Here is a 14,246-nt window from a genome sequence, read left to right as displayed (position 1 = left end):
CCAATGTGTTGACAGTTGAGTCATACCTCAACATCTGTTAGCTTTCAGACTGTGTGGCGACTGCCACGAGGATGCATTACCCTGACGTGGCTCTCCAAGGTACAGGGGGTGAGGTAACACTGGATAACTGGAATGATATACCCTTAGATGGAATATAAGCTTCTATGCCAATAAGAATTTGAGTGTGCTACTTTGTGTGTGTGTGTGTGTGTGTGTGTGTGTGTGTGTGTGTGTGTGTGTGTGTATTTCTTTGTGAACATGGTGTTCGTCTCTACATGCGAGTGAAGCAAAGGAAAATAATGGTATTTGGCTTCACAGAGTACTTTATCTTTCAAGAAACTTTTTAAAGTAAACACTTAAAATTGAGCTGGAATCCACCAAGTGATGCATGGCTGAGACTGAACAACCTCTGTGGTGATGTAATGAAATAAATGTAGTGCTGCCCGGAGAAAGTGGATACTCCCCGGATCCCCAACACCTCCAGCACTGAGGCTATGAGGAATACTTCCAAAACATACTGTAAGCATACAGTGCCTTCAGAAAGTATTCACACCACTTGACTTTTTCCTTATTGTATTGTGTTACAGCCGGAATTTAAAAAATTTAATTGGGATTTTGGGTCACACAATTTTGGGTTACACACAATACTCCATAATGTCAAAGTGAAATTATGTTTTTAGAAATGTTTACAAATTAATTAAAAATGTGAAGCTGAAATGTCTTCAGTCAATAAGTATTCAACCCTTGTTATGACAAGCCAAAATAAGTTCAGGAGTAAAAAATGTGCTTAACAAGTCACATAATAAGTTGCATGGGACTCACTCTGTGCAATAATGGCGTTTAACAGGATTTTTAAATGACTACCCCATCTCTGTACCCAACACAAACAATGATCTGTAAGGTCCCTTAGTCGAGCAGTGAATTTCAAGCATGGATTCAACCACAAAGACCAGGGAGGTTTTCCAATGGTTCACAAAGAAGGGCAGCTAGTGGTAGATGTAAAAAAAATAAAAATAAAGAAGCATACATTGAATATCTGTTTGTGAATGGTGAAGTTATTAATTACACATTGGATGGTGTATCAATCCAGTCACTACAAAGATACAGGTGCCCTTCCTAACTCAGTTGCCGAAGAGGAAGGAAACCGCTCAGGGATTTCACCATGAGGCCAATGGTGATTTAAAACAGTTACAGAGTTTAATGGCTGTGATAGGAGATAACTGAGATGGATGAACAACATTGTAGAAGTTACTCCACAATACTAACATAAATCACAGAGTGAAAATAAGGAATCCTGTACAGAATAATCCTGTTTGCAATAAGGCACTAAAGCAATACTTTAGAAAAATGTGGCAATAAATTCACTTTCTGTTCTGAAAACAAAGCTTTATGTTTGGGGAAAATCCAACACATCACTGAGTACCACTCTTAATATTTTCAAGCATGGTGGTTGCTGCATCATGTTATGAGTACGCTTGTCATCGAAAAGGACTAGGGAGTTTTTTTTACGATAAAAATAAATGGAATAGAGCTAAGCACAGGCATAATCCTAGAGGGAAACTTGGTTCAGTCTGATTTCCAACAGACACAGGGAGACAAATTCACCTTTTAGCAGGACAATTACCTGAAACACAAGGCCAAATATACACTGGAGTTGCTTACCAAGACGACATTGAATGTTCCTGAGTGGAATTGTTACAGTTTTGACTTAAATCATCTTGAAAATCTATGGCAATACTTGAAAATGGCTGTCTAGCAATGATCAACAACCAACTTGACAGAGCTTGAAGAATTTCTTAAAGAATAATGGGCAAATATTGTACAATCCAGGTGTGCAAAGCCCTTAGAGACTTACCCAGAAAGACTCACAGCTGTAATCACTGCCAAAGGTGATTCTAACATGTATTGACCGAGAGGGTTGAATACTTATCTAAATCAATACATAGTGTTTTATTTTCCATTAATTAATTAATACATTTTAGAATTTTTATTCCACTTTGACATTATAGAGTATTTTGTTAAGATAGTTGACAAAAAAAGACAATTAAATCCATTTGAATCCCACTTTGTAACAACAAAATGTGGAAAAAGTCACGTGGTATGAATACTTTTTGAACAGCTCCTGCATGTAAGAAAGGGATAGAATTGGATTACCATTTTCTCACCTAATCTACAACAAGAAATCGACAGAGGTAGACTTGACGATATGCAGGGCTTGAACAGTTTGTACTCGCTGAAGACCACTGAATATTTCCCCTTGTTATATAAGATCTATCGTTTGTCTGTCTTGTAGAGAAAGAAGGGGCAGTGTATGGCATGGTACAGTATAAGTACCAGGGTTGTAACAACTGACAGGTACAGTATGTGGGATTTAGGACAGCAAAAGAGACCATGCCTCTACCTCTACCTGATACATAAATATACCTGTTCCACTTATGTTCTGCTCCTCCACACCTCTTTGTGCCTCAGCCCTAGCTCCCCCTGTCTTTCTCCTCCCTGCCCCCCTCTACTCTTCCCCTCTTCACTCAGATGAATGGGGGGAATGCAGTGAGTCAGTGGAGCAGCGCCGGGCCTTGGCCCAGTGACAGTCTCCTGTGAGCTGCCTCACTTCAAAGGGCCGCAGAAACCCGACTAGCTCCTTGTAAACAGGGCTGCCTGGCCTGAAGGCCCGCTTCCTGCGCTTAACTCAACTTAATGGCTGGCTTGTTTGGCTTTTCGCTGAAGCAGAGAGAGAGACGAATGAGGAGAGAGAAAAAAGAGAAGGGGGGAGGTGGGCAGGGTGGGTTGGTGGCAGGTAGAGTCTAAGATCTGTTACAAGGGGTGGGCGGGGAGGGGGTTTGGAAGGTATTTTGGAAAATTCACTTTAATAGGGGTGCTTTTTTCTTCCTCTCAAGGTAAAAAAGAAGGGAATAAAAGGAGTATCAGGATAGGGAAAGATGTTGCTGCCATATTGTAAATCTGTAGAAGAAAAAAAAAAGTGTATTTTCGGAACCTGAAAACTAAACAGAAACAGATGCCCAGATTCACTTTTCAGAATGTTTGAGTTTCGCCAGCAAAGTTCTGTTCACTTGATATTCTCAGTCAGGAAACCTGAAGTCTGATAGCATGACCCAGCAGGGAGACTGTAGACCTTTACATGGTTTATACCTGATAGCTATTGCACATTTGTCCTTTTGTACTATATGTAGAGGTATGATGACTATCACCCTGTACACAGGTCTCACATTTATTGCATAGAGACACATCTGTCAAGCTAAATATATTACCGGGGAAAAAAGTTGCTATCTATGTAGACCAGATATTGTCTGTTTTCTCCGTGCTATTGACCAAGTCTCTTCTAGGTGGTCTCGGCTAAGCTTGTCTATGCTGTGGATTAGCTCTCTCTCTTTGTTGGTCTGAGATCTGCCATGCTGCCATATTCTCTCCTCGAGGGCAAGAAGGGACAAGCAGAGGATTGGGCAGAAAGAGAGAAAGAATGCTCTTCCAGAGAATGTTAATAATGTGATCTCATATCACCCTGATTGAAAGAAGCCCTCAGAGGCTGTTAACAAAGATGGATCATGTTGTTGGTCTGAAAAAAAAGAGACAAGTAAGGGGAGTGAAAAAAGTTGCTCTCTGTGAAAGTTAGCATGAAAAAAGATGAAGGTTAAATTTTTTTTAAAAGACCCAGACTTCGGTCTGTTACTAATCAAGTCTTGCTCTGATCTCAGAGAACAGTATCATGCTCTGAGCGCTTATACTCAGTTAGTCAGACATTAGCCCTGCTAAATCAGGGCAGTTTAGATTTTCCAGCGCTCTCCATATCTTTGGATCTCGTTTTCCCCTCAAAACAGGAAGTCCAATATGTTCCCTCTCCTCCTATGCCCTGCATGGATTGCTTCCCGAGGCCACCGTATAGATTTGGGGGAGGGGAAATCAGAGAGTTGGCAGGAGAAAGGAGGTTAAAATGTGCATTTTCAGTTTCTATGTTACAGAGGCCCTCCGCTACAATATGGTGATATCCTGCTCGGTCACAGTGCTTCTCTTCGGGCAGACCCATTGCAAATGGCCATGAAATGCATTTCAACATGAGTGTTTTTATTGTCCTGTCCTGGTTGTATCAGTATGCTGTGAGAGTCTTTGTGGACATAGTTCTAGATTTATTAGGCAGCAGTTGAAAAGTTCACAGATCCCTTGACTGGACACTATCAGGGGAAAAGATACACAGAAAGAAAAGGGAATGGATATTTGGAAAGCCTACTCTCAACTCCTCGACTTTGGATGATCTTACTAACTGGCCACTCAGTCAAGATAGTCCATGGTCTGTTCTGGGGCTCAGAGGATTTGTAAGTTAACTACAGCAGTAGGGAAGGGAACGGAACAGAAGCAGACAACAACTGTGGTGGCAGAGCCTCTGTTACAGCCAGCCTCACTTGCTCCACCCCCTCCTTGGCTCACTCTCACGCCCCACACACACCATTTGTCTGGGGTTTTATGACCCACAGAGCACACACAGGCCATTCAGAGGTGGCTTCAGTGAGATAGACGGGTGGGGCCCAGGCTAGGCAGGCACACACACACACACACACACACACACACACACACACACACACACACACACACACACACACACACACACACACACACACACACACACACACACACACACACACACACACAGGGGCTAACTATTCTTCTGTGCATGCTTGGAGTAAACCGCTCAGGTCCCAGGCCCTATCGTAGAAAACCATGGGGTGTGTGGTAAAGAGAGAGGGAGTGTTTGTGCTAGAGAGAGAGAGGGAGAGCGAGAGGGAGTCTGGGTGTGTGTGGTAGAGAGCGAGAGGGAGTCTGGGGGTGTGTGGTAGAAAGAGAGAGAGAGCGAGAGGGAGTCTGGGGGTGTGTGGTAGAAAGAGAGAGACAGTGAGAGGGAGTCTGGGAGTGTGTGGTAGAAAGAGAGCGAGAGGGAGTCTGGGTGTGTGTGGTAGAGAGAGAGAGAGAGAGGGAGTCTGGGTGTGTGTGGTAGAGAGAGTGTGAGTCTGGGGGTGTGTGGTAGAGAGCGAGAGGGAGTCTGGGGGTGTGTGGTAGCGCGAGAGAGAGAGGAAGTCTGGGTGTGTGTGGTAGAGAGAGAGAGAGAGTCTGGGTGTGTGTGGTAGAGAGCGAGAGGGAGTCTGGGGGTGTGTGGTAGAAAGAGAGGGAGTCTGGGGGTGTGTGGTAGAGAGAGAGGGAGAGGGAGTCTGGGTTTGTGTGACAGAGAGTGTGTCGAGAGAGAGAGAGAGAGAGAGTCTGGGTGTGTGTGGTAGAGAGAGAGGGAGAGAGAGTCTGGGCGTGTGTGGTAGAGAGGGTCGAGGGAGAGGGAGCGCCCCTGAGCTGCTCCAGCTGTTGCCCAGAGTGGTGCTGACAGCTGCGTTACGGATATTTTGGGAGCCTGGAGTTCGCCTGGGATAATAATGGGCTTGATTTGGAGGAGAGAGGGGGGTTGATACATAGCCAGACACCACACTGTGTACACAACCATGCCACTCCTCGGGCCATGGCACGAGTATAGGGTAACAATCTGGTGATGAGAATACAAACAGAGCACTGGGGGGAATTCTTCTAGTCAATGTCATCATCTTCTATTGTGTTAGTGCAACTGACTGTGAATGATCTCCTATAATAAGAAACTCCGGCAACTGTTGTGCTCCAGGCAGTACATGAAACAGTCGATTACAAATCTAATCCAACCTGTATACGACCCAGCCAGTTCTGTTTGATTAGGTTTCCAGCTATTGTTGTTCTGACTCCCGTGGCACAGAGCCCTTGCTAAGACAAACACATACACCGGTGGTCAGTTAGGTTGAAGGATTGGGGTGAAAGCACTTACTGTCCCACCTCAGTGCACAGGGAGCCCCCTGTCTGACGTAGCTGTGTTCACTGGTTAGAGCTCGCTGCCTGGCCTTCTGAATCAGCCCCGGTCTGTATAGTAGCTGTGTGGTACAGCACAGAGAGCTCCTATGGCAACTCAGCTGACCTGCAGACCTGAAACTGAGAGAGGGCAGGGTTCACGGGCTAGAATAGACCTCCACGACTGATGTTAAGATTTAGTGGTTAGTTAGAACCCTAAGCCTAAACCTACACTCTACAACATAGGAAACTAGCAGCACTAGCCTTAGGGTTCCAAAACATATGAAATGGAGCAAAGAGAAGATATATTTTTTGTTATTGAATATATCCAAATAATTAAATGAGAAAACATAGAAATTTGACATGGTAGTTAAATATCACAATTATAACGCTCATGTCATCTAATCACATTGCTTCCTTGGCATCTCAACTTAGTTGACCTAAGTTGTATACATCTGAAATGAAAGATACAGTATGTTCTATCCGTTCTATTTCTACAGTTCTTCTCCTCTGTGGTTCTGCAGGTTCTGGAACTCTTCAGGCTCCGGGTGATGACTCATTTCTTCGGCTCCTTTCTGGCGAGCGTCAATCCCCGTTTTAATGGGAGCCTTCTTAACTGCTCTTTCAGAGGAATTTACAACCCTGGCCCTCACCGCTCGCGCACTCACTCGGCCCACGAGAGGGGAGGGAGGGGAGCACACTGGCGCATTGTCCTGACACAGCCAGGAGTGGAAATGTACCACCAGAAGCAAGGTGGTGGGACTGGCGGCAGGGCATGTGTTCCTGTGCATGTGATTGCGTGCATGTATGTGTAAGTGAGTGAATGAGTGAGTGAGTGGATAAAGGAGAAGGGCTGGAGCTCTGTAGGTTTTCTCTGTAATTTCTCTCTCCCTGTGCAGCGTAATCACTTCCATCTGAGCCCTGCCCAAAGAGAGAGAGAGAGAGAGAGAGAGAGAGAGAAATGGTGGAGGGGCCTCGTCAAGGAGGTGAGAGTTAAACACACACACCCATATCATATGCACACACTCATAAATAACCCATATTCTAGCAGACACACAACACCCACTAATATACACATCCAGTCTACATATTCTCATTCCAAAAACATACTAACAGTAGAACAGTCATATTCGACAAAGCTTTCAGACAAGCAAGAACACCCTAACAGTCATGTCCAGTCTCGCACCACTCATCAAATCCTTCTGGGACATTATTACATTTGCTACCTCTAGCCCTCTAAACCAGTCATATCAGAAAAAGAAAAAAACATTTCATCTCATTGAAAACTTTAGCCCACACTATCAATAGAAATTGATTGAGCAACTCTTAGCATTGTGTGGTTATGGTAAGGGCATAAGACCGCATTTTCTAATTTCCTTCCTTCAATCCTGAGGTTTTTTCTTCCTCTTTTTGTTGGGGGTGGTTCCATCTGTCCTGCTGCACATGTTGAGCTGTATGTTGGAAGGCCTTGGGGAGAGACAGACAGGCTCTCCAGACCAGACGTTCATGGTCAACGTGCAGCGTAGCTAATAATAATCAAATAAAAAAAACAGGCCCTTCTGCACAGCAAACCCTCTGCCAAGCGGACCGCTCAGCTAGATCTCCGCTGAACCGCTGACCACAGGGGCAACTAAAGTAGGCCAATCCTAATGCCGAATGAGGTCTTATCAGTTCTATGTCGTCCTTTACCATCCTTCAGACCAGAGGCTGAATGAGAAGATGAAAGTAAAAAGAGAAAAATAAAAGGTGAAAGGAGAGATGCCGTGTGATCTTATCAGAGAGAGAGAGAGAGAGAAAAAATTCCTGAAGCGACTGCAGGCCACAGACAGACAGTGAATAGAGGCCCCAAAGGCTTAGATTTAGTGGTGTCTGCTGCCTGCCAGTGCTGCTGGTTTGAACATTTCCTCTGTATCACCAGAAAAAGTATCCTAAATTACACCATGCCCCCTTGGCACACATTACAGTATTAAACATTCTGAGAAGAAGAGGAGAGGAGGTGCATGACTTTACATAAGAGTTCTATCTCTAGTGATCAACATCCTCTGCTGCTCTTCCATCCCCAGTCACTCACACTGGGTTAGCTCACTTCTACATGTCCTGCTATCCTGGGTGACACAGGGCAGCCACTCTGTCATGGTTTTAGCACAGTTACAAATGTCTGCTCGTGCTAAATATTTATTTTCTTCTACTGGGACAATATGTCTAATAACTAATACGGGTCCTGAAATCCTACAAATTGGGGTTGCTGACCTGGATGTTGGCTGAATTAGGGATTGACAACACAATCCTCAATAACAGAAGACTTGCTGGGAGCCCATCTAATTTCCTGGGGATGTTGAGTACTACTACTGACCTAGTTACTGACATTACAGGGGCCGGGGCCGGGCCAGGTATAGGAGCAGGCAGGCCCCACAGCAGACAGGCAGCAGTCTCCTGTCTCCATCGAAGCCAGCCAGAGGCCCAGTGAGCCTGTTTCACTGTAGGCCAGGGAGACCAGCCTTCAGCCCAGCCCGCCGCCATGGGTCCAGCGTCCGGCTGACGTGTTCCATTTTTCCCGGCACCTCAGATACACTTGGATCCACTAACAGGCCGGGTGGGGTGCAGTAAGAGGGCTCGTAAAACACTGGGCATAAAATGTGAGTTTATCAATAAGGCTTGCTGTTCAGATGGGAGGGAATGTGCTTGGATGGAGAGCAATGGAGGTGGTGGAGCTGTAGCCTTAGCTGATCCCAGCTGTCTGAATAAACTCTAATTAGCACCACCATACCCTTATCGCTTGGAGGTGACGGGAGCAAATGTTCCTAGTGAACCACCCAGGAACAACAGCCTAAATAACATGGGACAATGACTGTGTGTGACAGGTGACCGCCTCACCTCCTGGACCAAATGGCCTGGTGAAACATGGCAGACACAGAATGCAGACATTCAAAACCACAACAAAAACAGATCAACTCAACAATGCGTGAATTCAAGCTGCAGTGTTATTCCTACACCCTTGCCTCCACCACCATAAAAATGCTGAACATTCCAGAAAAAAAACAACAACAAAACAACCAATCACTGATAACAATTTAATATTGGGAAAGACAATAGGCTGCACAGGATCTAAACTGCATTATGATGAGAGTCACAGCATTCTCCCCCAATTTACGATAGAATGGCGTGGGCATTGTCTTGACCGAAGCCGTTCCCTCCCTCCTTAACCCAAATTCTCATACACCTCTCTCTTCTTGACATCTCGAAAGAGCTCAATTCCCATGATGCATCCCACTAACTGATAAAATGATAATAACACAGTAAGTACACCGATGCAACATGTGACCTAAGTAGGACACCTGATATGTTGTTTACCTCTATGAGACCCAGAACGATGCAGGCGGCACCCAGCCACACCAGGTTCCTATTCAGGGACTCTTTCATCACCTGCACAAAGCCCTGGAGGGACGACACACACACACACACACACACCCACACACTAGCACAGAGTGTTGTGAATCCTCTCTTCCTGTGACTAAATGAGCTGTTAATGAACTGTCTGGCCTCCAGGGGCCACAGTGTCTGCAGTCAGTCACTCAGAGAACCAGCTGATATATATTGACCGTGTTTAACTTTATCCTCTCAAGTCCCTGCTTGTCTTACTTGCTGAACTGCAGACCGACCAGGATCTGAGCTAAGCATGACTAAAAGCTTGTTATTATAGGTTTTAGTGAAAAGACTCAGGGCATTTTAGATAAAGCCTCATTACTCTTTAGGGCCCTTAAAACCTCTCATCATTGTCACAGCAATTCCCATGTAGGGAATCATGATCACCTTTTTCCTAACCTCATCTAAGGCCTTTGTAACCCTCTCGCCCTTCCCTGTGCTGGTTAACATTGACCCTCTGGTAGATGTCTGTGGTGACGACTTTCACACAGGCCACAGAATCCACATGGCAACAGGAGTGTGGCACAAAACTAATATTCCCATGAGAGCTCTGCAGGAGCCAGTCAGTGTAGTTCTCTGCACCACAACAACGGAACTGAAACGCACATACACTATCAAAGTTTGTTTATCTCACAGAGACCATTCCCCTGGTAAGGAGTGAATAGCATGCTACTTACTGCATGCTGTAGGTCAACGATGGCAACCTTATCCCTGGGGCTGTGCTGCACGGTCACCTCGTTGACTTTCAGTGTGATCCTTCTCTCCACCTGCAGAGGGTGCAGAGGACACACAAAGCATTTTCACCCTTGTCAATCAAGCAATACTAGTTGAATTCCCTGGAAAACACACAGTGATCATCCAAGACTGCAGTAGGTTGAGACAGCCGAGCAGAGTCACGTTTACCTTGTTTCTGAAGACACTACCAGACACTATCTGCAGACTGAGGATCAGCATTAGGAAGTGTGTGAACTACAGAGTACAAAGAACTTAGATGTTACTCTCCAAAAGCGAAATGCAAGTGTGGCAGAGCTCGGACAGGTTATGATTCAGTATGTGAAGATGGAACACGGCATATTAACTGTTCTCCAAAACATAAAGCGCCAAGTTACCATATCTCACACTGTGCTGTACTACCCACCAATCCAAGGAGCAGATGGCTGTCGGACCACGCCCCAATGCTACCCAGGAAGGCCAGCAGGGAGACGATGATGCCCACCACTATGAGGAGGATGGAGGTGTGAGACATGCCCTGGGATGTGTGGGTGAAAGACTCTATTTCTGTGTAGGTGGGCCGAGACATAGCCCCGACCAGGACCAGGGCCAAGCCAGACACCTGGTAGAACATTAACACATGCCATACAAATCACAGGTTAGTCAAACAACTGTAGTTTTCTCAATATAACCTTTTAGACCTTTTTAATGGTTCACTCTAGAGCAATTGGAGTCAGTCAGACACATATGTGTTCTATGAAAGTGCCCCTGGAGTGATCAGGACAGGTAATGGTGTATATTTGAGGACATTGTGCATGTAAGAGGTGAATGTATGACTTACCCAGAATAGAGTGTTTAGGAGGATAAAGAAGAACTTAACCATTCTTCAGAAATATTTTCTTAGTATACAGGAATTTACAGGATCCACATTCAATATTTCTCATTTTATAGTCACTTCTCTATATTTGCATAATTTATAAAACTTTGCCTATACCTACATTTTTTTTTTGTACTAATAGCCTAAAGAAAATATCAGTTAGGGTAGGTACACGGCAACATTTTGTACTTCATTTAGCGTTTTGACCAATATGCATACCAGTATAGATCTAACACACCAAAACCATGAGACTCATCTGAAATGTGTACAAACACCTGGAATTCTTGAATAGGCGGCTCAATTAACACAGCATTTCTATAGCTCCAAATGTCTATATTACTTGTCAGAGAGAGAGAGAGAAGCAAAATAAGTTATCAGCAACACGATTTAGATAAAGCAAGTGGACTGCATCAGCTAGGCCTATCCTTGAAATGATTCCGTTGACATCACTACAATGAACTGTAAAACATACAGGATATGATGGGTGTAGTTTCATGCGTTTACCCAGTTATTGGGATACTGTAACACTGTTACATGTCAGAGAGAGCTCTGAGTCTCGAGACGTTGATCTAATTGAATTGAAAAGAAATAGAAGCAAACGGGAACTAGGAAGGGTATTCACGATTGTTCCCCTCTCTCGTTTAATCTCGGACTGTTATTTATGACGGACTTGTTTTTGTCAACAGTCCATGATGTCCTATCGAAACAAACAGCTTAGGCCGGGTAAAGTTGCCCCTAGACGTTGATCTTGGGCCAGATTCGCATTTCCCCTACTAATGGTTAATGTTAGGATTGGGGAAGGGGAAACTGTTGATCCTACACCAGCGATGTAGCCTACTGAGCGATGCAAAGCGCTTTTAAACAGTTTCACCAGGCACTAAGTAAGTCGGACGCAGAACGGCAGAAAATAACCATACGAGATGCGGTGCGACATTGTTTCTACTTGGGTCACAGTTGTTGCGCGTCATATTCCCCACACACGGAGCAGTACTATTGGTTACATTTTCACTTGGAAATTCCATCCTCTTTCCATTTGGTACAGGGTGGAATTCGGGATCAGAGGCCCTGCCACCTCTGGTGCCTGAGGTTTGGTTCTTTTTCCATCTCTGGCCTATGGCCTATTGGTGATCATGCTCTTTTAAGAGGTTGGTTAAAGCTATTTATTGTATAACACTAACCCCCCTTGTTGCACAATAACATATTCATTTACCAATTCCAAACATATCTTCAAAGTGTTATTTTGGTAAATTCAGGAATTTGTTTGGTAGTGGTATTTGGTTATGTGAGATTTTAAATGAGATCTTCCCCCCTCTTGTTTTATATCCATCTGGCTGGATCCACCACCACTGTCTGGGTTACCAACTCAGTTCTTAATGCCTTCATGCTTCATACCTATTCTCTGAGGGCACCACCTGAAGCCTTCCAGTTTAGTATAGGCCTATCACTTTTTAGTCCAGCCCTCAGAGGCAGGTGCAGCTTGACTTTTTTTCTGCCAAGCAGTCATATCATCAAACAATGGAGAAAGATTGGAGCTGGAAAGAGGCAAGTCAAGTCACATACTACTTGAGTAAAAGTCTAAAAGTATTTGGTTTTAAATATACTTTAGTATCAAAAGTAAATGTAATTGCTAAAATATACTTAAGTATCAAAAGTAAAAGTACAAATCGTTTCAAATTCCTTATAGTAAGCAAATCAGACGGCACCAATTTACAGATAGCAAGGCGCACTCTCCAACACTCAGACATCATTTACAAACGAAGCATGTGTTTAATAAGTCCATCAGATCAGAAGCATTAGGGATGACCAGGCATGTTCCCTTGATAAGTGTGTAAACTAGACAATTTTCCTGTCCTGCTAAGCATTCAAAATGTAACGAGTACTTTTGGGTGTTAGGGAAAATGTATGGAGTAAAGAGCACATTATTTTCTTTAGGAATGTAGCGAAGTAAAAGTTGTCAAAAATATACAGTTGAAGTCAGAATTTTACATACACCTTAGCCAAATACATTTAAACTGTCACGTCCTGACCAGTAAAGGGGTCATTTGTCATTTAATCCTAGTAAACATTCCCCGTCTTCGGTCAGTTAGGATCACCACTTTATTTTAAGAATGTGAAATGTCAGAATTATAGTAGAGTGATTTATTTCAGCTTTTATTTATTTAATCACATTCCCAGTGGGTCAGAAGTTTACATACACTCAATTAGTATTTGGTAGCATTGCCTTTAAATTGTTTAACTTGGGTCAAACCTTTTGTGCAGCCTTCCACAAGCTTCCCACAATAAGTTGGGTAAATTTTGGCCCATTCCTCCTGACAGAGCTGGTGTAACTGAGTCAGGTTTGTAGGCCTCCTTGCTTGCACAAGCATTTTCAGTTCTGCCCACAAATGTTCTATAGGATTGAGGTCAGGGCTTTGTGATGGCCACTCCAAAAGCTTGACTTTGTTGTCCTTAAGCCATTTTGCCACAACTTAGGAAGTATGTTTGGGGTTATTGTCCATTTGGAAGACCCATTTGCGACCAAGCTTTAACTTCCTGACTGATGTCTTGAGATGTTGCTTCAATATATCCACATAATTTCCCTCCCTCATGATGCCATCTATTTTGTGAAGTGCACCAGTCCCTCCTGCAGCAAAGCACCACCACAACATGATGCTGCCACCCCCGTGCTTCACGGTTGGAATGGTGTTCTTCGGCTTGCAAGCCTCCCCCTTTTTCCTCCAAACATAACGATAGTCATTATGGCCAAACAGTTCTATTTTTGTTTCATCAGACCAGAGGACATTTCTTCAAAAAGTACGATCTTTGTCCCCATCTGCAGTTGCAAACCGTAGTCTGGCTTTGTTATGGCTGTTTTGGAGCAGTGGCTTCTTCCTTGCTGAGCGGCCTTTCAGGTTATGTCGATATAGGACTCGTTTTACTGTGGATATAGATACTTTTGTACCTATTTCCTCCAGCATCTTCACAAGGTTCTTTGCTGTTGTTCTGGGATTGATTTGCACTTTTTCGCACCAAAGTACATTCATCTCTAGGAGACAGAACACGTCTCCTTCCTGAGCGGTGTGACGGCTGCGTGGTCCCATGGTGTTTATACTTGCGTACTATTGTTTGTACAGATGAACGTTGTACCTTCAGGTGTTTGGAAATTGCTCCCAAGGATGACCCAGACTTGTGGAGGTCTACCATTTTTTTTCTGAGGTCTTGGCTGATTTCTTTTGATTTTCCCATGATGTCAAGCAAAGAGGCACAGAGTTTGAAGGTAGGCCTTGAAATACATCCACAGGTACAACTCCAATTGACTCAAATGATGTCAATTAGCCTATCAGAAGCTTCTACAGCCATGACATAATTTTCTGGAATTTTCCAAGCTGTTTAA

General features: G+C 44.1%; 2 protein-coding genes across 3 annotated transcripts in view; both read right to left on the bottom strand.

The window, feature by feature from the left end:
* Window positions 1-12,902, bottom strand: part of LOC106601036 (meiosis-specific coiled-coil domain-containing protein MEIOC) — a 31,722-nt gene extending 18,820 nt beyond the window's left edge. Inside the window, exons 1-2 of one of the 2 annotated variants that reach the window (XM_045715021.1) lie at window positions 9,963-12,902; window positions 5,843-9,297 (exon numbers count right to left, since the gene is read on the bottom strand). The gene's annotated coding sequence lies outside the window, so the exon portion shown is untranslated. Of the gene's footprint in view, window positions 1-5,842 lie in introns of both variants that reach the window. The other variant, XM_045715020.1, reaches the window with a different exon arrangement.
* LOC106600980 (tetraspanin-36-like) lies at window positions 9,686-10,879 on the bottom strand. Its single transcript, XM_014192798.1, has 5 exons — window positions 10,838-10,879; window positions 10,424-10,618; window positions 10,189-10,254; window positions 9,963-10,052; window positions 9,686-9,880 (listed from the first exon to the last, which is right to left on the bottom strand). The coding sequence occupies exons 1-5, from the start codon at window positions 10,877-10,879 to the stop codon at window positions 9,686-9,688; spliced, it is 588 nt and encodes a 195-aa protein (XP_014048273.1).
* Window positions 12,903-14,246: the final 1,344 nt, after the last annotated feature.

This window comes from Salmo salar, chromosome ssa03 (assembly GCF_905237065.1).
Source record: "Salmo salar chromosome ssa03, Ssal_v3.1, whole genome shotgun sequence".
Taxonomy (NCBI): Eukaryota; Metazoa; Chordata; class Actinopteri; order Salmoniformes; family Salmonidae; genus Salmo; species Salmo salar.
This window is presented reverse-complemented; position numbering and strand designations above follow the sequence as displayed.

What these genes read in the sequence shown, in the direction of transcription:
- LOC106600980 (XM_014192798.1), bottom strand. Translation starts at nt 10,879, where the DNA reads ATGGTTAAGTTCTTCTTTATCCTCCTAAACACTCTATTCTGG. An exon ending in GCCATCTGCTCCTTGGATTG is followed by an intron (nt 10,255 to 10,423) that starts GTGGGTAGTACA and finishes TGTACTCTGTAG; the next exon opens with TTCACACACTTCCTAATGCT. An exon ending in GTAGTGTCTTCAGAAACAAG is followed by an intron (nt 10,053 to 10,188) that starts GTAAACGTGACT and finishes CACCCTCTGCAG; the next exon opens with GTGGAGAGAAGGATCACACT.